Genomic DNA, 23,051 nt, shown 5'->3' on the forward strand with positions numbered 1-23,051 from the left:
CTCAAAGCTAGAAATTGCTTGTTCCTGCTTGAGGTTGTTTGGCCTTCTGTGCTAAAATACCTGTCTGTGATTTTGCCTTCCCTAAGGCAACAGAATTCACACCCACAGGAGAGTTGGGATGAGTGGAGGCTGCACACACACCTTGGCCTCTCGGGGCACTGATACCTGGTGTGCTGGAGCTCAGACCTCAGCAGTCCCCTTGTGGCCTCTCTGCAAGTCTTCTTTTATGGTAGTGCCACTTGCGTGGACTAGAAGCCCTCCCTCACCGAAGGGGAAGCACATCCACCAGCTCTGCAGAAGGTTGAGTTTCTCCAGAAGAGCACAGCATGAGCAGAACAAAAAGCCAGAGTGTTGCTCTCTAAAATTATAAATTCCACCTTGTTTGTGGTGATTTACATTTGTGTAAGACACCTTGAACCCATGTCAGCTTCTTTTTTTTCCTGCTTTCCTACTTGCAAGGCCTGGCTGAAGTAAAGGCAGGTCAGGCTCGGAGCTGTGTTGCAACTGCTTAGCTCAAGTTTGCAGAGCAGAAACCTCAGCATTCGATATACTCAATAAATACCCAGTCGGTAATTTTAGAGATCACAGAAAGTAAGAAGAAATTTCTCACTGTTATTGACCTATGCCTTATTGCACATCCTTATCTCGAAGAGTTTTACGTGTGCAGACACAGGTTTGTTCTCCTTGAACCTCATGTTGTGGTTCCAAACCCACAGAAATGTTGCCACACATGGCCAATTTCATCAGGAAGGTGATAATGGTCATCTTTGTCATGGGAAGACTTGGTCATCACCACTGGTTTATAGCGAGCCAACACCCGTGGTGTATTTGTCTACCCACAGCTCTTAGCCAAATGGCTTTTGTTGAGGGATGATATCGTCTTGTTCACTCTTGTTCTAGGAGAGTAGTATGGCCAATTTTGGAGAAGTGACTCAAGGTTTTTATTTCCCCTCTCGTTGCCACTCATGGTTCACCATCAACTTCCCAACCCATCTACCCTCAGCTAGCATGGATGTCTCTAGCATAGTAGCCCTCCAGAACGCAGCCTGCCCGTTCAGATGACATAGTTGAAGGACAGATGAAAAGAACCAGCCAACACAGACAAATCTCAGTCAGAAAAAGTTGTGCGTCTTTCATGAGGATGCTGTTTTGCATGTTGCTGTATTTTTTAATTATTGTAATGAGGTGTGATTGTCTATTGGTTACCCACAATACTTCTTGGGGACTCTCCCCCGGTAACTCTTGTCAACACTTGTTAATCTGACAAAAGGCTACAAATTAAGCTCTGTTAATTTAATGTTTTCTCACCGAGATCTAAATACCGAAAGAGGCCCAAAGCGCAACTGAAGTCCTTTGATTCACTGTACTTTATTTTGGTATAAATTTACATTCATTATTGTTTTCCTTTGGATGTGTAGCCCTCAATTAGTGTGATGGCTCCATTAAAGCAAGCGAGACTTCGCCTTTAATTATTACAACAAAACACCTAGTTTCAGCTTGGGGAGAGGGTCTCTATTGACATAAGCAGAGGTTATAAAATTTAATTAGCCATTCCTATCAGATTTATGGCATTCAAATTGTTCTGTGTTTCTTTCCTTTGATCCTTGCTGTACAATCCCCAAGATTTTTGTTCTGATCAAATGAGAATAAAGCTTACTGCGCAGAGAGAAGTTTTTTGTTTTTTGTTTTTTTTTTTTTTTAAACCCTTTTTTCTTTCTCTCATTCTCTCTTTTCCTTCTTTTTGCCAGGCAAGGTCAGCCAGTGTACCCAATCACGACAGGGGGTTTCCGCCACCCTTACCCAACAGCTCTGACCGTCAATGCTTCCATGTCAAGGTGAGTTCAAATACTGAGGTCCTGAGTTGAGAGCAAGCGTAACTCCTCCTGCTGTCTTCTCTAGAGGAGGGCATTTCGTCTAGGAAACATATTCCTGAAAGCACATCCGTTAAACTTTTGTTTTTTGGAAGGATGGAGGAGGAGAGCATGAGCAGCATCTTCAAATTTCATGAGAATAGGATGTCTTAGTGCTCTCATTGGGCTTTAAGAATTTGTTCTGAGAGAGAGATGGAGTAGTGGAAAGCCGTGTTTAAATGAAAAAGCTGAGAAAAAGTGATTTTTAAAAAGCAAGGAGGAGAAGTCGTGACACCTTTTGCTTTCTCAGTGGCTATCACCCAGAGCAGCAGCCTGTGTGCAAGAGGAGAGACTGGGGAGTGGGGGGCTGCTCTGCAAGCAGGGTTAGGAGGAAGGTTATTGTGCTGTGTTTTCCCTACCAAATCTCCAAACACTGACAGTCAACATAAAAGGGCCTGCCTGACCCTCTAAAGCTTCAGAAGTATATGTTTCTCCCCCTCCCTACCTCCAATTAATTCCATCTAATTTTCCAGGGGCTGCTAGTTTTATTTACAAACTGGTTGGCAGCACTATGTTTAAGTAATCACTAATTGCTCCTAATGATAGTTTTATTTTCTGTTCATCTGATTTTCAGTCTGGTTAATTAAATCGGTGGAGGTTTAGACTTTCCTGATGGGCTGAAACAGCTAATCCATTTTGATGATGGCACATAATTAAATTAGCATGAATTACATAGCAAGGTTCCATGTCCCTTCCCTTCTCTGTCCCTTCCTCTCCATCTCTGCAGTCTAATATGTGAAGGTTGGCATATAGAGGATTTAAGGAGGAAAAGGGATGAGGGAAAAAAGCACACCTTCTTAAGCAATGGAAACCTGTAAGTAGAGCTCTGAGTGAACGAAGGGGGGGAAGTACTGTGCTGTGTGCTTTAGATACGTAGAGTAAAAGCAGAAATTCAAATCTGCTCACACTGCTCCAGCAAGTACAGAAAGACAACTGGAAAAACCAACTTAAAAAAAAATAAAATTAAATTAGTGGACCCAGAGGAGGGGAGAAAAAAATCCTGTGTTGGAAAGAGAGCTGCAAATTTAAACAATAATTCCTTCACTCTGTTTAATCTTTTTTAATATCTATAAAAGACTTGCAGGCATGGTGTGAGGCAAAGTAGAGCTTGATTTAGTTTAATTATTATTAGAGAGGCTAGTCATTTGGGGGAGGGGGGAGCTGTGGGAGGGGGCAGGCTATATTCCCAAGATAGGCTTTATGAAAGGTATCTAGTTAAAAAGAGTACACAGCAAATTAAATACATTATTGTGGTAATGGGACGACAGAAGTAGAGGTCTATTATACTTATGGCAGTTATAGGAAATGTAGGCTCCTTGCCCTGTTCTAGCACATCCTTTGATATTCATTCCATTCAGCAGCAGGGCCAGGACTTCTCAGAATTAAGTGATGGGTCATTATACTTTAAACACCATGGAGAAGCCTAGATTGGCAATTAAACAGCACTTGCTGACACTCGCTTGTGCCACCCTGTGACCCCCTTTAGATTGAGTTGTTGGAGCTCGGGGCCCTCAGCCTGCTAAATTGGTAGCAGGCACTTCTCCTGACGAGGGCTGGCTCTGAAATCTGCCGGCTTCAAAGGGAGCAAGATCATGTATAAACCATAATGTGGGTGCACCGTGGCTCAAAAAATAAGGCAGGAATAGATGAAATGTTACAAGTGCAAGGGGAAAATGAGAGAATAATGACAAATCTAATGCAACTCAAAGCAGAATTGTTGCACAGAAAAATGCATCCCACTGCTTGTGCATAAAATCAAGGCAGGCAGATGACATCCAGTTAACAGAAACATGTCAACAGTGAAGTAAAGTGAGAGTGAGTAAGAGAGAAGCCCCTGAGACAGCCAGGAACAAAAAATTAGTTGTCCTTAACAAGTTAAGACTCATCATTATATTCTGGCTTGGAGCCATAAAAGGAGACGGTGGTGTATAATGAGCTGCTTAGAATTTTTAGGGTGTTTATTGCAATTCATGGAATACTTGTCTAGAGAAAAAAATATGGGGGGATGTCTTAGGCAAAGGTGAGGGGTGTGTGTATGCACACAGCCTTTCTTTTTGTCTCTTGACATGTGCCCATACGCACACAGATGCTCAGGCACACACACACAGGATGATGAATAGATTTAAGATGTTTATCCTTTGTTTCAGCCCAGAAACTTCTCTCTTGGTTTCCCCTCGATGGGAACACCCTCTGGGCATACCATGCTCTCATACATGTTTCTTCACGCCTGCCGTATCAGCTGGAGCACCTGTGCTGGGCAGTGGGACAGCCCTTACCCTTAGTCACCGGCTTGGCCAAGCAATGGGGCTGGTGTGCCCCAGCCTGCTCGTGCCTACCTACAGACCTGCCCTTTGGGCAGAGCCTCAGTGTGTGATGAGAGGGCAGACCCCAGCCTCACCACCCTATTCTCAGAGACCTTATCCATGGTTTTCCCGAGCCTTTCTTTCAAAGGGATTCCCTCATTTGCCTGTTATGATGTAGACCTTTGGAGCATATAATGCTTCCTAGCCTAGAATATTCCCAAAGCTAAGTAATTACAGTTCATTAGTTAGCGTGCTTATGAATAGTTTATAAAAGGTTAATGGGTGACTAATAGTGATTTTAATAAATGATTTAAACTATTAAGGTAGTGTCTTCAGGTTGTTTTAACTGCTTACAACTCTTTTCTCCTCTTGTAACAACATCCCACTCACTTCTTATGCGTTCAACATACTTATAACATCTTCTGATCCTTCATTACCCCTCTAAAATATACCCACAATGCAAAATGAGGCAGGGTTAACTGACTGATGGGCAAACAGTGGACCTATTGTGAAAAAACAACTGATGTGGGGGGAAATCAGGAAATAATTGAACAGAATTATTCCAGGCAAACGCTGCACAGCAGTTAAGTGGTGGCAGTGGAAAATACCTGTTGTAATTGAAATTTCAGAGGAAACTCACTTTTGCTGAATGCAATTACTGAAGTTGGAGTGCAGCCAGGAACTTAAAAATTAATGCTTTGCCCCTTTCTTATTGCTGTGTGACTGGATGTCTACATGGAAATCAGTAAGCACTTGGGCTTTGAGTCTAATTCCCTGCTTACTGGAGTCCAAGGGATGGTGTGATTCATTTTGGGTTTTGGAGCACATTTGTAAAGCCCATACATTGAAAGGAGTGTCCAGGTCCAACAGAAAGTGTTGTGTCAAGACAGAAGCATTTTCAGTGTGCAATAATAAATGGTCACTGGCAATGAACACAAAACTTCCTTTGGAAAAACTGCCATCCCAAAATGACTGCTGAGCTCTAGCTGCCTGCTGAGGAAGGTGGCCGTGTCTGAAGGGTAGAGTTCACTGGATGGGTTCTCAGCCTAGCAGAAGTCAGGGGAGGTTTCACCATTTTGTTCCACACAACTTGTGTGCGTAGGAGACTCCCCCTCTGCTGCCCTTCCTCCCCAGCTAGTCAATCTTCCAGCAGGCACTCTTTTTTCTAAATGGCAAGTGGGAAAGCATTTCTCCCATAATTTGTGGAAAACTTACAGTTTAAGCAGATTTTCTTCACTCTCCTCAATTTTTGATTAGCTGGAGATACCTAAGTCTTCATTAAAAATAAACTGATAGAATAATCTCCTCTATTTTATTGAATTTCCTTCCTTTGAACATCCTGATGATACAACAACCCAACATGTAGGCAGTGTTCATTTTTCAGTGTTTTTTGATTTTTGATCAGATCCACGTTAACTCCTCTTGTAATCAGCCTTTTGTGACACTTCGTAGCCCTTCCACAGCAGTGAGTCTGACCCTGTTGAGGCCCACTCTCATACCCTTCTGTCCTTGTGCTATATCACTGAGAGCAGAAGAAAGCAATATAAAGGTCCACTTTTTGTCTTGGTGATGGTGGGGCAGTGCCATGGCAGAAGACCTGTCCACTGGTCTCTTTGCAGGCTCACCTTTCCCTTCTGTTATAACCTGCCATGCACCAATGCATTTCTGCAGACTTTCACTTCTCCCTCAGCTAATTCTTTCAAGGAGCAGTGAAAGCACTGTGACAGTCCATTTGGAGATTTGTGTCCATGTGTCTTGAGCAAAAGTAGAAACAGAAAGAATGACCATTTTGCTAGCATTCTCTTCCTCCATTGCCATCACGCTCTTCTCTTTCCTTTTCTCCACGTCTTTGTTTGTAGGAGCTGCAATTCTCTGTAGTCTGAACAATTTCACTTTCTCCCTGTCAGACCCAGCTCTTCCCACCACTGCCTTCAAAGATAAAATTCTTCTGTCTAACGATCTTGAGTACTACCAGCTGGTAGACAAAGATGCACAGAGCTCACAGCAGACAATACCTCTTGTTTATGAAAGTACTTCTGTGTCATCTTCTGAATATAGAGAATGTCTAGGCAAGTTTTTGGATTTTAAGTTCAGTAATGGAATTTCTAAGAGAGGAGAAAATATAAAGAAAACCCAATGTATTTCTGATAATAGTACACAGTCTGTTTAATCATAGTATATCAACTTCATTTTAAACCCTGTTAACTAAGAAAAAATCATATGTCAGTGATGGACGAAATAATTATTTGTGCCCTTGAACATTCCATATTCTCAGGGTACTTTATTTGGACCAAGACAGGTCAAAATCTGAGATAAGTCTAGGAGCTTACAATGAAAAGGAGCTTCCAGTTTGCCAGATCCGTTAAGCTATGAAATTTTTGTGGGAAGATATTTTTAAGTCAGAATTTTAGGCTAGATTCCATCCCCTAGAGGCCCGTTGACTTCAGTGGGTGTTTTCTATGGCAGTAGCTCAGATGTATTGTGCTTTCCTTATTCACTACAAAGCCTTTCTGAGATAACTAAGGAATAATAACTTAGTAATGTTTTTGAAAAATTTGTTAATTTCAGTTAAAAATTAGAAAATACGAATAATAGTTGTATGTTTGTGCTGTGGCCTCATTCTAGCAATTAGATTTGTGCAGAAGGGTTGCACAGCCCTCTGCATCCAATTGCAGGACTGGGACCTATCCATGTATTTGACCATAAAGCTGGCAATATTTTTTCTCTTTAGGAGAGGCTGTTATTTTACTTGAATTTAAGCCTTACCAGGTTACCTTTATATATCAAAATTGACTTAATTCTACAGTCTTCCAGCCTCTCTTATAGCAGTGTGTCTCAAAGATTTATAAGACACAAATAAATATTTTCTTTTGCTCCATCAACAAAATGTACCTAATGAGGCTTCTATAAGGATTATCAAAAATGCATCTAGATTGTGTTGGCATTAATATTTTATTTTGCTGTCAATATGCAACAAAAGATGTCATCCCAAATTCACAACATGATTCAGTACTACAAAAATTGATTCCTTAGTTGCCACAGATAATTTCTTAGTAAAGAAATGGACTGGTGGATTTTTTTGCAGGTAGCTGAAATTCCACTTTCATCCAAGTTCATCCAGTTGAATTTGCCTTTTGTTAAAGATGTTAAAAATCATGATGTCTCATGTCAGTAATGATAATGAAGGGGAAGCTTGGCTTTAATGACATTAGAAGAGTCATTATGTTTAATTTATTGCTAATTAATGCTGCCAGCTTTCATATGCTTTGTCTAGCTGTCATGTGCTTGTTATATGCCTTTTTTTTTTTTTTTTTTTTTAATGTGTGTACACATCCCTCCCCATTCATTCATTTTTATTCTGACGATTTACACAGCTTTCTCTCCTCTAGGTTTCCTCCACACATGGTCCCGCCACACCATAGTTTACATACAACTGGAATCCCTCATCCGGCCATAGTCACACCAACAGTCAAACAAGAATCTTCCCAGAGTGACGTCGGCTCACTCCACAGCTCGTAAGTTTTTTCCTTCATTGAGTTGTTTTTATCACCCACAAAGTATCACCTTTGCATGTGTAGCTTTAGAAACCCCTGAGTTTGTGGGAATGTTTTTGCTGTAAAATATTCTTAAATCGCTTTTTCTCTTTTTGTTTTGTCTGCTTGAGTTGGATGGAGTTTAACTAACAAAGTACATGAAAATAATGCTAGCAGTCTTTCAGACTGCTTCTGAGACATAGACAATTAGGTATTAATTTCTCCCCATTTTAACAAGAAAATGGATTTTTTTAAATTAATAATTAAGCTTTTTGACAGTTTTCCTGTCTTTGAAGCCATAAGATACCAGATACACAACAGGAGAAGATAAATTTGATCATGAACAACTTGCAGATAGGTGCAGAGAGAGCTGATATCAGGTTTAGGTTTGCACCAAGAGAGTAGTACCCTATCTCTGCCCCTTGCATGTCTGAAGCTTCTTGCCTTTCATTTCATTAGTGTACCAGAGAGACAGCATTTCAGTTCCCAGTGACATTGGGATGTAATTATTTCCTCTACCATCATGCTCACAAGCCCTCCCCAAGATCTAAGAACCCATTTTCTGGGCCTGAATGTCCACGTCTTTCTGAGGTTATTCTAGGGGCCTAGGATGTACTTGGTGATATTACATAAACATGAGAGAGGTTTTTTTTATAATGCTGTTAAAACTGTTCTAATGCAGCAGCCAGGGCAAGGACTCTAGAGAACCTTCTGTTCCTCTTTCTAGAGACTAATTTCTGAGGATTAATGTTAAGGGATTGAGGGGATTAATTTAATAAATTCACAAGAGTTCTCACTGTGAGGTTTTTGTCTGTTGTATCTTTACCCTTCAGAAAACATCAGGACTCCAAAAAAGAAGAAGAGAAAAAGAAGCCACACATAAAGAAACCTCTTAATGCATTTATGTTGTATATGAAGGAAATGAGAGCAAAAGTTGTAGCAGAATGCACATTGAAAGAGAGCGCAGCCATCAACCAAATCCTTGGTCGAAGGGTAGGTGACAGGAGAGAACCACAAACAGGGTCTGACCTCGGTCAGACTGCTTGCTGAGAGAAGGAGTTGTGTCCTGAATCAGTGTGTTTTCCTCTGGTTTTCATACTGGATAGGGAAGTATTCTGTGTTCGTATAATTCAACTAAACCAAAGGCCTTATGGTTTTTTTGTTTGGTTTGATTTGGGTTTTTTTTTGCAGACAATTCTGCTGGTGGGGTCACACATGTGGGGAGAGTTAATTAACAGCAGTATTATTTCAGTGTTATTTCTTTGACCAGCATGTGGAAAAATCTCAGATTTCTTATTTTGTCTTAGAAATGGTCAGGAAAATAAGTGGGGAAGGAGGAGGCCTTTGGGAAGCATGGTCCAACTATTGGGATCTGGAAGAGAAGAGGGGATACTGATGGTGGTGGGAGGGGGAGAACTTCTGTAAATCTGTGGCTGAGATCTAACACAGAAGATGTGATTCAGCTTCTGGATCCTCTCCTCTGTTTTTTTTTTTAGTTTTGTTGTTTAGTTTTCTTAATTATCTCTCATCAGGAAAATGAAGGGGGTCAATAAACATAAACGATTAGTTTTGACTCGGCTGAGTTAGCTGGAGTTACAATCTGGCATTATAAATAAAATACGAACGTCTGTGTGCCAGATCATCTGTTTTTACCAAGTTTTTTTATGAAAATCATATTTAGCTGTGTTTATATATAAATAATCTACTCTGCTGTTAACACGCTTTAAAAAAACACCCGTGTTTTCTCTTTTTTCTCTTTCTTTCACTTCAGTGGCATGCGTTATCCAGAGAAGAACAAGCGAAATACTATGAACTAGCAAGAAAGGAACGACAGCTTCATATGCAGCTGTACCCGGGCTGGTCTGCACGGGATAACTATGTAGGTTCCTATGTAGGTGGAAATTTTTTTAGTAGTAGAGCTTGTAGAAATGTATGTGTGACCTGCTGAACTACGACCACACATTGCACACAAGCACTACTTGGAAAGCGTGCCTCAGGATCCCAATCTGGTAACAACAACGGACGCTTCCCTCTGCGATACTAAAACTATTGGGGATAATTCACAGCCCTCCACTTGGAAGAGGCTTCCTGGCTGGGACTAGTAAAAGGTTAGAATTGGGGTATGGCAGTAGAGATCTATGAAGAAACTCTTGCCTTCACTTTTACTAGCATCTGGAGATGCTATTGGCTTGCAGTTCATTTTAAATTTTATTTTATATATGTATATATATATAAAACATTAAATTCCCCTAGTATGGCTCCTCTCCTTTCCACCAAAATTATGAATAATTAGTGTCTTGTGCTTATCTGTGTGAGTGTATAGTGGAAAGTGGAAGAATGACTTATCCTAGCTTCAGAGAAGGACTGGCAAAACCAAAAGCGTGACTTGTTTGAAAGTCTTACTCTCAAGTGGGGTTAAATGAATTATTCCACGCTCTACTGTTGTGTATTTCGATTATGCTCTGCTTTTTCATGGCCATGCTATTATTTTTTCCCCTCATCATTTTTTGAAGAGTATTTTGGAGTTTGTTATCAATTCATGGAGTGTTTTTAAGATTGATTCCCCCCCCCTCCGCCTTTCAGAAAGCCTGTTTGTAGCTAAAAGCAATAGAATTTTGTGTTAAAAATGTAAGCTCAGTGTTGTAACTACTTACTACTAGTAAGTAGCCCCTTCTTCCATGAAGAGTAAGTGATGCATCTGGTAGTAAGTGCTTACAAGCCTAAATTCAAAAATTCTTGGCAGATTTGTAGATTGGTGGGAGCTCTAAACCGTCATCGGTAGGATTATAACAGCATCTTGATTATTAAAATTAAAATATAAACCACCTAAAACTTTCAAGTATCTGGTTTTAAAATAAACCTTACTCCCTACCTTCCAGGTAGACGTCCATGCAAGTTTGGGGATTAGTACGTGTAGAATTAATGTTAGTTATGTGTATTGTTACATGCTTTGTTTTCGTTGATGTCTGTCTCTGCCATCATTGCCACCATCACTGCCCAGTTTGCCATTAATACACTGTTTTGCCTCAGTTGTGTAACGTGTGTGCTTTGTGTATGGCAATGTTTACCTCTTAGAGCATTTGTGCTTGCACATGTATGGATGAAAAAATGAGGCTGCAGTCTGCAGCACAGCCCAGAGCAGCAGCAGCTCTCTACACTTTCCACTGTTTCAGCAGTAGAGAGTACACATGCTCACTTATTTAGCTATTTAACTTATTTACTTAAGGACAGTTTTTGAAATCCTCCTATTGTTTCTTGATCATCTTTTCTTTCTGTTGAATTCTCTTCACTCCTTCCATTGTTCGTTGCTGAAGGTGTAGCCATGTGGGCTCCTCCGAGGCAGAGGAAATCTCTTTAAGCTGCATGAGGCACTGCTCCTGTTAACGACATTCTCCCTTTCTTTTCAGCATAGTCTGGCCTGTCAGGCTGTAGTCTTGAGGTAGTTCCTCAGCACTGCACAGTATTGTCATCTTGGGTGTTCAAAAGCGAGTGCAGGCTCAACTTGAGGCTTCAGGAATGCTCGCTCTGTGCAGTGACTGTGCCACCAATGGATGGGCACGTACAAAGCCTTCAGCATTTAGGACCTTTACTTTTGTCCTCACTGTGTGAGCACAGAGGAACCCTTTCTTCTTGAGCTAAAAAGGACAGGATGAGAAAGCCGTCGGTTTCCCAGCGGCTTGATGCTGTACCCCCAAGTGACCTTCAGGGGGAACCTTCCTGCCTGAGGAGAGCACAGGAAGCTTTGCATCACACAACTGAATCATTGGCAAGATTTATTTATTTTTCCTTTCTTAAGGTCTCAGGTCCTTCCCTCATCTAGAGCAGGAGCATGTTTGGGATGCTTGAGACAGTTAAATCATTAGGCATTTTCACGTCAGGCACAAGGATGGGGCCAGATGTAGCCACAGTCTTCAGAAACAGAAGCAGTACGTGCAAGAATCACAGCTTTCAGCTGCTCTTAAATAAGAGAAGAGGATTCAGCGAATCCCCTGTGGCTTGCTGGTGTCACAAGACACATTTACTCTTCCTGCTATCTAATATAAGATGTTAAGTGGTGCTGAGTGTTGGACTCAGAAATATGTAAGGGTCTAGTCACCTCGCCTGCTGGTTGTCTAGAAAATTAGTACCAAAGAACTCTGCAGTCCTGTCAAAACCTATGCTGGTTTTGCTCCGTGGAGAGAGCTGCCAAAGTGTTTAGCAAGTATGTACATCCACATGACCTTGAAGCCTTGGGATTTGTATAGGATGATGATGAAAAATGTTGCAGACTGTCTCTTCCTGTCTTAGGATGACAATCTGAGGCAAAGACAAAACTGTCTTCTGCTGAGTACTTGAAGAACCATTGACATAGTTATTTCCTTACGTCCATATAGTAAATGTAGCTACACATTATCTTCTGCAGAAGTTGAATGAGTAATCAAGATAGATTTTTCCCCATAACATTTGCAAAGAACAAAAAAGAAGTTAGTGGGACCCTTTTCAGTTAGAAAAATTTTCAAGGCTTGTGTTGAAAAGGAACCAGAAATTCCTGGTCCATGGCTGATGTTTCAGTATATCGGTCATTTTTAATAGATTGCTCCCCAGAGAGGTTATAATACTTTAATACCTGGCTTGAAGAGTTTGTAAGGGGCTGATGACTCCTGACCTTTGTTCTGGCTGACCATCAAGTGAAAAAGCGGTGAGGTCTCAAGTTGGAATAGCTTTTCAGTTCTCAAATGCATTGAAAAATTAATCAAGTTGGCCAGATTAAATAAAAATCAGGCCTATGGTCCTTAGGCAATTGGCTGGTTTCAGTTACATTGTAAAGCTGGGGAAAATTCACTGGCTTTCACAGAGTTACTGTCAAATGAGATCAATACAGATGGAGCAGTCTGAGCCTTTTGTATTTCTGTGTTGTATGTGGACTTAGGGGTACCGTGTTTTCCCTGTTATATTCTCAGGGAGTTTTAGGAGCAGTGCTTGTCTGTCTTGTCTTCTCATCATGTTAGACAAATGGGTGCTGTGGCAACTGACTCAGGGTGATGATTTTCCATATCCCCCCAGATGACCCCAGAAGGTGTCTGAGATGTTTACTCGGCAGCATTCAGACTGTAGGATTACGTGCACATCACTTAAAAGCCCTTTAAAATTGACTGCACGCTGCTTCTTCCATCACAGGAAGATTTCCTAGAACAAGACTGTGCTTGTGACAGCCTGGACAGCAGGGTGGCAGTTTACAAGCAAGGGGGAACGAGTACAGAACCCTATGCCAGACAGCTGGCTGCTGGGGAGAAGGAACACCACACCAACAGATCAAAATCTTACATTCACACTGGGGGAATTTCTTGCTGATACATTCCAGGGAATGCATGATAGTGAGCATGCCAAATGTTACAGTGGATGTGCCAAGCTGAAGCCAATCCTAACCATGTAGCTGGGAACCAAACCAAACTACTGAGAAAGAGCAGTCTTCCATGTGGGAGAAGCTCTTGGCCCCCTCACAGATACGTCCAGTCCTTCAAAAGTACTGTGAGATTCCTTCTTCCAAGCCATGTTTGTTCCCTCTTGACCACAAGGCACTGCTGGTCTGATCTCTTTTCACCAACTTCTCTTACTCTACCACAGCCTTCAAAAGCAGGGATCTCTGCGCTGGTCACAGTTGATGTTGCAAACCCAGAAGTCATTGCTTTTCATATCTGCTGAGTTATGAAAACAACAAAAAATCAAACTCTTGTCATTTTGCAGTGGCCTTTTTGTGCTGCTCTGCAGACTGTAGCTCAGTGTTAGAAGAGTTTTCAATGAAAACAGCTTTTCTCTTTTGGGCCATTCTTATCACTTTGTAACTCAGACGATGATTGTTGGGTTTCCACAGAACTTGAGCTGGTTCTCTTGACTGTGTCCTCTCCCTCTCTGCTAATGGCAAACAGAACCAGCCAGCTCCTGCTTCCCGGGCTCTTTTGTTCCTTTTCTCCTTTCAGCCAGAAACAGTGACAAATCATATCATCTTACTGGGCAGTGCTTGGGAAAGAGACACAGTTTGGCAAAATATTGCTGATTTTCTGTGTGACTGAGCAAAATGAGTCTTAGTTGTATCTGGATTTTTGCTTTTCTTGGCTTTGTTTCCTAGGTTGTGAGTGCACTTAGAAACCTGCAGCTTAGGTTTTGCTCATCATCACGGCTTTCTTGTGTGGTCTAGCGTTCCATGCTCACGTGTTTCCCTTCATTCTCTGCCGTTCCCCTTTCTTCGTTTTCCCCATCCCACAAAAACGAGGCCACTTCTGAAACTTCCAGGTGGAGGTGTGTGTGTGTGTGTTGCAAATGTTTGTCATCACCGTGATCCCATCCAAAAAACAGCATCTCTCCAGGCTTAGGGGGGTGGGTGGCAGCCCTGGGGAAGCCACGGGGGGCCTCTCAGCTTCTCTGGGACAGGGTGAGCAAGCACAGCACTGCTGTCCCCCAGCACAGACAGGTTCCCTCCCTACTGCCGTGCCATCTTACAAGGAGCTGTGTTTTGATTTGATTTTAACCCTTCTCATTTGTGTGTGTGTCACACAGGGAAAGAAGAAGAAGAGGAAAAGGGATAAGCAGCCAGGAGAGACCAATGGTAAGTAAAAATCAGCCTAAATATCTCACCTAGTGGAAGTGTGGCAGTCCTGGTGTCACGCTTGTAGGTAGGGGGGAGGTGGGTTCGAGTGTCCCAGCCTGACAGGGGAGCCAGTCCCAATAGTAGATAGCCTTTTTTTAAATGCACCCTAATTATTTACGCGTTATTGCCCTTCTAAAACTAGTAACCAAGCCATTGCATGTAAGAGCCTCTTGTGACGTTAGCTGAATTTATTCCTAGTAATTGCAAAGCCTTTAACTGCAGTTCCATAGTTGTAATGCCTATGCCGTTGTTCATAAAGTTGTCTGCTCATTTTACGCATATGTGTGCGTGTTCGTACGTATGTGTTTGGTATTAATTTGGGCTGTACCTGTGTGTTCTGATGCATGCCTTACAGTGGTAAATCGCACCCATTTTAAATTAAGGAGGTTTGCCATTCTATATAGGAAATTAGAAATACTGCATAGGCAATCTCATAGTCAATTTTGAAGAAGCCCTGACTTAATTTTTTTGAAGCCTTTGTATAATTTGTTCTTTTTTTTCAGAACACAGCGAATGTTTCCTAAATCCTTGCCTTTCACTTCCTCCGATTACAGGTGCTAACGTCATTTTGAGTCATTTAAAATAGTTTATAAACTGCTTTTTAATTTTTTTCCTGCCATTATAGACTTTAACATTAAACACTTATGACATTAAGAAAAAAATACCATCCACACGTTTTTATAGTATTTATTATCTATATATCTTTATATCTATTATATGTTTGATAGTATTTTTTTTTTAATTTTGCTTTTGTCTTTTTTTTTTTTTTTGTAACAATTGCTATTAAACCGTAATGCAGTAAAAATAACGCAAGAGTTGTACTAACTGTGCAAATTGAATATGCAGTATTTCTTTAAAGAGACTGATAAAGAATGGAAGCAAGTCAGCAATGAACCTCCTTAATCTAATGGCATTTTTCATGGCTCCCACTAAGTCTTCTCACATTAGCATGCAAGCGCATTTTTTTTTATTATTATTTTAGTTTTGGATTTTATTTTATTTTATTTTTTGCCTTTCTCCTCAAGCCTACTCATTGCAATTCACTAGCTGTACTAACTCAGCACCTTGCCATGCTTTACGTTTTATTTTCTGGCTGATACTAACATGCTCATTCCGCAATCTGCTTATTCTCATCCATTCTTTTAAGTACAAATTAATCAAAACAAATAAATTGAATGTTATTCCAAAAGCTGCATTATCCCAGGAGATATAATTTCCTTAATTTCCTTTTTTTATTTTCTTTTTTTTTTTCCTCTTATTTTTATTTTGTATCTGAGTTGAAGAAAAAAGCATGTTCAGGATCTAACTTCCATACTCAGCTTCTTTTCTTCCTTTTTTTCCCGCCTCAAAAAAAGAAAAAAAGAAAAAAAGAAAAAAAAAAAGAGAATAAAAAAACCCAACCCACACAAATCTTGCCTAAAACATCCTGCTAGACCAGCCACGATGACTTTCCTCTACCTGCTCTTTTAAAAGGGAAAGAAACAGTCCTTTATAAAGGGATACTGCAGCTTTAATTGCAACAGCTAATTTCAAGAGTTGAATAAAAATGTGATTATCACTTTTTTAACTTTTAAATTGAAAGTCATTATTTTGCAATTAATAATGAGGACATTGATTTTTATTCCCTTTTTTATTTTTATTTTTTCCTTATTTTTATCTTTCTCTTTTTTCTCCCCTTTTCTCTACTCCTCCCTTTCTCTCTCTCTCTCTCTCTCTCTCTCTCTCTCTCCCCCTCTCCCCTTTCTTTTTCCTCTCCCCCTTTCCTGCTCGCTTTTCTTGAACTCATTCAGACCTGAGCGCTCCTAAGAAATGCCGAGCGCGCTTTGGCCTTGATCAACAGAATAACTGGTGCGGCCCCTGCAGGTGTGTATAGTTTTCCCAGACTCGCTATGGCTGATTTGCAGCTGGTTTATTTGGTACTTTCCCCTTTTTTTCCTGCCTTGTTGCTTTGTAGCTCTGTGTTGTGATCTAGAAGACACAAGGGAGTGGGACACTGCCATGAGTTATCGTCTCTCTGAAAGGGTTTTGCTTTTTTTTTTTTTTTTTTTTTTCCAGTTTTTATTTTTTTTTTTATTTTCCTTCCTCTTTGCTGCTGCTAGCCAAAAACCCACTGTAAAACAGCATCAGCCTTAAGCCTCTCTGATCCCTGGCTCAAACACAGCCCTTTCCTCCCGGCCTCCGCTCCAGGACAGTCACGTTGTGGGCTCCCTCAGCCTGCACTCTCATGGTGCTGAGCGCGGTGCCGATGCCGGACGGACGCACGGCGGTGTCGGAGATTTTTGGTTTTGTTTTGGCTCGTTGTAAAAGTCCTGTTTCTTTCGTGCCCTTGATGTCAGGGGAGATTACCAAATAAAGCGGAGGTGATTGAAAGCTAAACGTAGCTGTAGCTAAGATTAAGCAGTCCAAATGAGCTCTATCCACCATTGTGTTGTATTTTTTGTGTTTACCTTATGCTAACAGATGCAAATACTCCAAAGAAGTGTCGGGCATTGTTCGGGCTTGACCGACAGAGTTTATGGTGCAAACCATGCAGGTATAATACTACCCATTAGGCCTCTGGGGAAATAAAAGCAATCTGTCCTCTTAGTGCATTCGTGTGATTTTGTTTTTTTAATCTTTTTTCCCCACTCCCCACCTTTCTCTCTCCCACAGCATCAATTGCTAATAATCTTTGATCTTTGGAATTTCTTGCTAATTTAATGCCATTTTTCTCTCTTTCTTTACCAATAACCTTTCCCTGGTGGTAGAACTGGGAACAAGAACGCTTGAAGTGCTTGAAGCTGGCAGTTGTTTTTTTTGTTTCTTTCCAGATTGTCAGCAAAAAAAGAATGTTTAGCTGGACATCTGTATTTTCTCTTTCATTGGGTCTGTGTCCAGTGCCTCCAAAGGCTTAAAACGTTTTGGGATCTGCAGCAGTAGTGCTTTTCAAATGACGATAGATATAAAAGCCAGTGTTTACAGCTTATATCGTGCTCACTTTTTTTGGTGTTATATGCAGAATTAAATTGCTGCCTGTGGGCTCCTGTGCCTCCGTGAGTTTTATGTAGAAATCATTTTTAAACGATCTGATGTCTTTTTTTTTTTCCTGATTCTGAAAAGACATTTTTTTTCTAAATTTTATCCCAACATATGAGCTGTAAACTCATGAGCTCTAGACAAAACTAATTCCAACTTTAGTAGGACAGTTTCCAGCATTCAAAGGAGGTGAAAGACACCAGAGAGCCCAAATTTCGACAGCCCATGTTCTACTGGAGTTTAATTCCATGTATGACTCAGTATGTACGTCTTTCTTGGTGGAGGAATACCGAGTAGTTCTTTTCTCATTCCTTTTTCCTTATATGATCGCATTTGGTTAAATTTGTTGTTTCTTTGTTCTGATACAAGCAGTCTTTGAATTTGGAATATTATGATGGTAGGTATTTCAACCCAAACCACACTCTGTGTGTAGTGATTCCCTCTCCCACATTCTCCCCTCTTACTCATGCCAGTCCCATGTGCTTCATCTCATTTAGAATGTAGATCAGATGTTCATCATATTTTGTGTATGCACGCAGTCTTGTTTGTGCTTAGTGTCGAGGAAAACATGAATCAAGGGTGGTGTTGTATGTCAAAATACTAGATAAGGCACCAAAATTGTTTTCAGATGATTGTCCTGTTTGAGGCATGCTAGTACTGGGTGTTTTGGGGGTTGACATGTTAGTTACCAGCATGTATGTTAAGAAACAAGTTTTGAAAGCTGCTGTTTCTTAAAGCTTAGGGACAGGAAGAAGAGTTCAATCCAGAAGAGCTGGGTAGGCACCTTCCATGTGTCAGGACTCGAGTCTCATGCTAAGCAAAGGCTTGGATGCTGTGTTTAATTAGGCTTTATTCTGTGGTTAATTTACCAGATACTGTCAGCAGATATTTGTGTAGTCCAGAGATACAGTATTGGAATCATGTAGGCTGTATGCCATGCACCAGAATGGAGGGCACATCATGTTTGTGTGGCTCTGTATTTCCTTAGTGGCTTAAATAAGCATCATACTTTTAAAACTACGTTTTATCAGCCAAGGGACTTTTCCTTCAGTCTGTGCAGTGCTTATGTTACATATAAAACTTAAACTCTCTTAAATTATGCCTGGTTTTGGCCAGAGATCTTTGCTGCACATTAGTGACAACTTTTTTAGTCCAGTTTCAGAATCATTTTTGAGCAGCGTGGCCCCTTTGCAGTGATAAGGTAGCTTTAGGGTTACTGATACAGTCAGCTTTTTTTTCTTTTTCTTTTTTTTCTTTTAAAACATAGAGACATTTTATCACTAGGTAGTGTAGAGCGTTTCTCTCTAAGTTGTTGTCCTAAGCATTACAACATTGCATTTGAACGCATGGTAGCTTTTTGTAGTGCATCTTAAGTAGGTGCTAAAGATGTACAGTTTGCAAATACAAAAGAAACTGAGACATCTTTGCTCACAGCAACTGAATAAACCCTTGTCATCATCTGTGGCTTTCACTCATGGCAGTTGCAGTGTTCTGGGTTTTTCTGATGCTGTCCTAGGGCTAATTTCAATGACAGCATGAGCAGGGTCAGTTCTGTTTGTGCCTGGGGTACTGATATAGCAGCTGACACTTTCAGAGTGTCACACAAGTGGATAATCCTCACAGTGTGCTTCTAAGGGGGGATATGTAGTATTTTTGTTCCCTCTTTAAGAGCTGCAAAACTGAGGAAAAAAACGTTCCTCAGATGTTGACTTATTCCCCTTCACCAGGGTTGCCTGAAGTTGTTCGCTTCTGGTAAAATTTGGCTTGCAGGGTTTTGGAGTTGTGCCCATCTATTTATTCTGGCCCACCTAACCCTGCCCCCTATATGACCACAGATAGCACATAGTGAAGAGGAGAAGTGTCCCCCCCTGCCCCTTGAACCAAGATTTGTTTAAATGGCTTTTCAGATTAAAAGTGGCCTCACTGTTTAAAAGTTGAACATAAAACAGAGAGAGAAAACACTCTGCTTCCTCAGTCCTAATCAAATGAACGTTCAAGGTAGCAGACCAGCGTTTTCAGTTTTGAGAGCTGTTAATTCTGCAAGCTCAGAAAGTCAGACAGTTCTTTGGTAGCCTGACATAAGTTGGCTCTGCCATGAGAAATTCCTCATTTCAGGCCACAGAACTTAAAACAGTAGCAACAAAATCATTTTTAATTTTCTACATACTAGATTCAAACTGTGAATTAGTGAGATAATTAGCTGCCTTGTGGGTTCAGAGCAATCCCGCTGAATGGCTTCTGGAACAGTGTCAGTGAGGAGGGCAGAGCTTGGGTCTCTGCTTGGAGTGAGAGGAAACCTTGCAATCTCCAAGTTGAGAAAACCCACCTTTGAATGCAGTGTCATCATAGAGCTTTGTGTACATTGCTGTTCTGCTTTGCTACTGGTAGCTGTACAGAAAGTCATAATGTGAATTCTGGGTCTGGCAGCATTGCTCAGCTGGAGCTAGGAAGTGGGGAGGCAAAGGCCAGGAGCAGCAGAAATGCCCGTAGCCATGTGCTAGAGGCTTTCCTCGCTGTTTGTTGTTGGTAGAAGAATTAACAGGTTCTGTTTTGAGCCCACCAAGTTAATTTCTTTCTGTCTTTTAACGTTGCTCTAATAAAGCATGGTTAATGGCCTTCACTTGCTGTCCTCTATCTTTCTTCCTTTTCTTCTTTTTTAACATTTAAGTTGCATGGATGTCTTTAGTTTTTAGCATGTATTTATCTGCAGGCTAACGTGGTTATAACTCTATTAGCCCTAACTCCTTACCTTGCCAGGGGTACATGAAGCAGAGCCCCTGATTCTCTGGAGGAAGGAAGCCACAACCCTGAGCTCCACTAAAGCAGGTGGAAAGATGGGGTTCTGGGTCTGCGGCTCCCTTCCTGGCTATGGGAGATAACATCTAATGCCAGGCTCAAGCTGGTTAGATCTCCCATGCAGCTGAGAAATGTCCAGTCCCAGTGCCTAGGATTGACCCAATGCTATATATAGGGGAGCATACTGACTACCAGAGTTGGAGGTATGGAAAAACACATGAATGGGGAGTTTCACACAGTGATGTTCAGCATTGGTGCCACACCTGGGAGCTTCTCCTGATGAATTTGCTGAGCTGGTGAGAAAGGTGTCCATGCTCCTTCACTTTGGTGGCTTTGAGCTGAGTGTCCAAAGTTTCTGTGGCAGAGCTGCTTTAGACAGATGTGGTCAAATACGTTGGGCGATGAGACCATGGCCAGCACTTCCCCAGAAAGTGCTCGAGCAGAAGGGCTAGAGAGCTGTCTTTAGGAGGGTCAGGGTGGCCACTCAGTGTCATTCTCCCAGATGCTTCAGTTGTTTGCCTCATTATTTCCGTCCTGCTGCTTGAACTGTCATGCAGACACTTGGCAAGAGAGGTGGTGTGAGACTGTCATCTGTTTTCATTTCTCCTTTACATTATTAAGGGGACAGAGGGAGGAGAAAAGATTTATTGGGTCACTTACGTGGAGGTGAACTTGTGAGACTCACATATTCCCTGGTATGAAATAAGTTCCCCATGTTGCTCCTTACCTTTGTGCCTGTCGTCGTGCTCCTCACCCACTGAAATTGGATCCCACTGAAGTGACAAGGATGGCCTCTCAGAGGAAAATTCTCCCAATGCAGACAAGCAGCTTCCCAAATCTACCACTCTGCCTTAAACCAAAAAGTAAAACTGAGTCAATTTAAAGCCACAACCTGCAGGCCATACAACCAGTTATTCTTGTTATTTTGGATCATACTCTGTTTATCCTGTTCTTTTTCTGGTTTTCTTCTGTTTGTTCTGTTGTTTTGTTTTTATTTCCCCTCTCTCATTCTCTCTATTGTATTCCTCCTGTCTGACTCTGACCTTTCTGGATTTGGTGTGGTTCTTAACAGAGGAGAAAGCGAGGAGTTTAGGTTGCAGCAGTCTGGCCTCCCAGGGCAGAGCATCGTAAGAGCGGCCAGGTGATGCAGGGTAGAGAGCCGCTTTGAGGTGGCTTGAGATACATTCAACATATCCAGGGCTTTTATTTCCTAAGGATACTTTTTTATTTTGTGAGAGGGAGGTTGAGTCTGTAGATTAGCACAGTGGGCTCGAAAAACTTGCTATATCCAGTTTTGTTAATCCGAAAGTCAATAAATAGGGCAAGGAGGCGGCCCGAAGAGGAGAGGGATGAAGAGGCAATGGGTGCAGCCTTTCCAAATCTGTTAGCCCAGGGAGGGCTGAGTGGACGGGGCACCGTGGCCGCCTGCCAGCCCCAGGATGGTGCACAGGGCCGGGCCCGAGGCCCCTTGCTGTAGCTAACTGTCTGCGTCGGCATCTCTGCCTTCATTCACAGATAACTCTCTCCCTGTTTCTAGGAGAAAAAAAAAGTGCGTTCGCTACATACAAGGTGAAGGCAGCTGCGTCAGCCCACCCTCTTCAGATGGAAGCTTACTAGACTCTCCTCCGTCCTCCCCCGCCATGCTCGCCTCCCCCTCCAGAGACTCGAAACCACAGACTGAACAAACGCAACCCCTCTCGCTCTCCCTGAAGCCCGACCCGCTGGCGCACCTGGTCATGATGCCGCCGCCATCCTCGCTCGTCCTCGCCGAGAGCGCTGCGAGCAAGCCCGGCGCCCTGCCTGCCGCCAGCTGCCCCAACGGGGCCCTGGACCACGCGCCGGCCGCCCTCCCGCCGGCCACATCCCTCGCACAGCCCTCCACCTCCTCCCTACATTCCCACAGCTCGCTGGTGGGGCCGCAGCCCCAGCCGCTCTCCCTCGTAACCAAGTCCTTAGAATAGCTTTAGCCTCTGTCGCCCTTTCGGTTTCCTTCGGGGGGGTTGGAATCTGTTGGGATTTGGGTTTTGTTTTGTTTTGTTTTGTTTGTTTTCCTTTTTTTTTTCAATTTTTTTTTCTTTTTTTCTTTTCCTCCTCCTCGTTGTCGTCCACCGTTCGTCGTCGTTTCTCGGTTTCGTTTCCAGTTCGTGCCACATGGCTACATTAGTTGATGTTTTATCGAGTTCATTGGTCAATATTTGACCCATTCTTATTTCAATTTCTCCTTTTTAAATATGTAGATGAGAAAAGCCTCATGATTCTGCCAAAATTTTTATCAACAGCTGTTTAAAGTCTTTGTAGCGTTTAAAAAAATATATATATATACATAATTGTTATGTAGTTCCAATAGCTTAGTTTTAAAGACTGATTTTAAAAATTAAAAAAAAAAAAAAAAAAAAAAAAAAAAAGAAGCAATTTTGAAGCAGCCCTTGCCGGAGGCATTGGTTCTTTATTATTTGTATTAAATACGAGCTTGCGAACCAATCATTTTACATCTGGTTTTTAAACCTTTAAGGGCACGGTGAATGCAGTGCCGCTACTACTTCTTTTTTTTTTTTTTCCTTCCTCGTGTGAAACAACCTTTATTGTGATGTTACTTGTTATTGTTTAAATGTACAGAAACAAAGGGTTAAAAAAAAAAAAATGTGTTAATATACCTTGTTCCATGGTGTTGTTCTTTTTGGGGGAGGGAACGCTACTCAACAATTAAAAGTATCACAACGCTATTGGACCAGTAGTATTTATTGCTTTAGAAATTGCTTGTTGTATCTGTATGTTGTCCCTTTTTAAATGGTTTTTTTCCTCTTTTTTTCTTGAAACATTGTATAAAGTTTTTTTTTTTTTTTTTTTTTTTGCCCTTAGTGTAAGCATC

General features: G+C 41.6%; 1 protein-coding gene across 15 annotated transcripts in view; it reads left to right on the plus strand.

The window, feature by feature from the left end:
- TCF7L2 (transcription factor 7 like 2) overlaps positions 1-22,495 on the plus strand; it is a 170,698-nt gene extending 148,203 nt beyond the window's left edge. For 2 of the 15 annotated variants that reach the window (XM_031597458.2, XM_031597460.2), the window contains exons 7-14: positions 1,749-1,835; positions 7,588-7,728; positions 8,580-8,739; positions 9,518-9,625; positions 14,281-14,329; positions 14,875-14,925; positions 16,162-16,234; positions 21,720-22,495. In XM_031597458.2, coding sequence (XP_031453318.1) covers positions 1,749-1,835; positions 7,588-7,728; positions 8,580-8,739; positions 9,518-9,625; positions 14,281-14,329; positions 14,875-14,925; positions 16,162-16,234; positions 21,720-22,143 — 1,093 coding nt within the window. In that variant the 3' untranslated portion in view covers positions 22,144-22,495. Of the gene's footprint in view, positions 1-1,748; positions 1,836-7,587; positions 7,729-8,579; positions 8,740-9,517; positions 9,626-14,280; positions 14,330-14,874; positions 14,926-16,161; positions 16,235-16,831; positions 16,906-21,719 lie in introns of those variants that run through there. The other 13 variants (XM_031597461.2, XM_031597462.2, XM_031597466.2 and 10 more) reach the window with 10 other exon arrangements.
- Positions 22,496-23,051: the final 556 nt, after the last annotated feature.

The sequence above is a fragment of the Phasianus colchicus genome, chromosome 8 (genome assembly GCF_987193195.1).
Source record: "Phasianus colchicus chromosome 8, bPhaCol1.hap1.1, whole genome shotgun sequence".
In the NCBI taxonomy this organism is placed as follows: Eukaryota; Metazoa; Chordata; class Aves; order Galliformes; family Phasianidae; genus Phasianus; species Phasianus colchicus.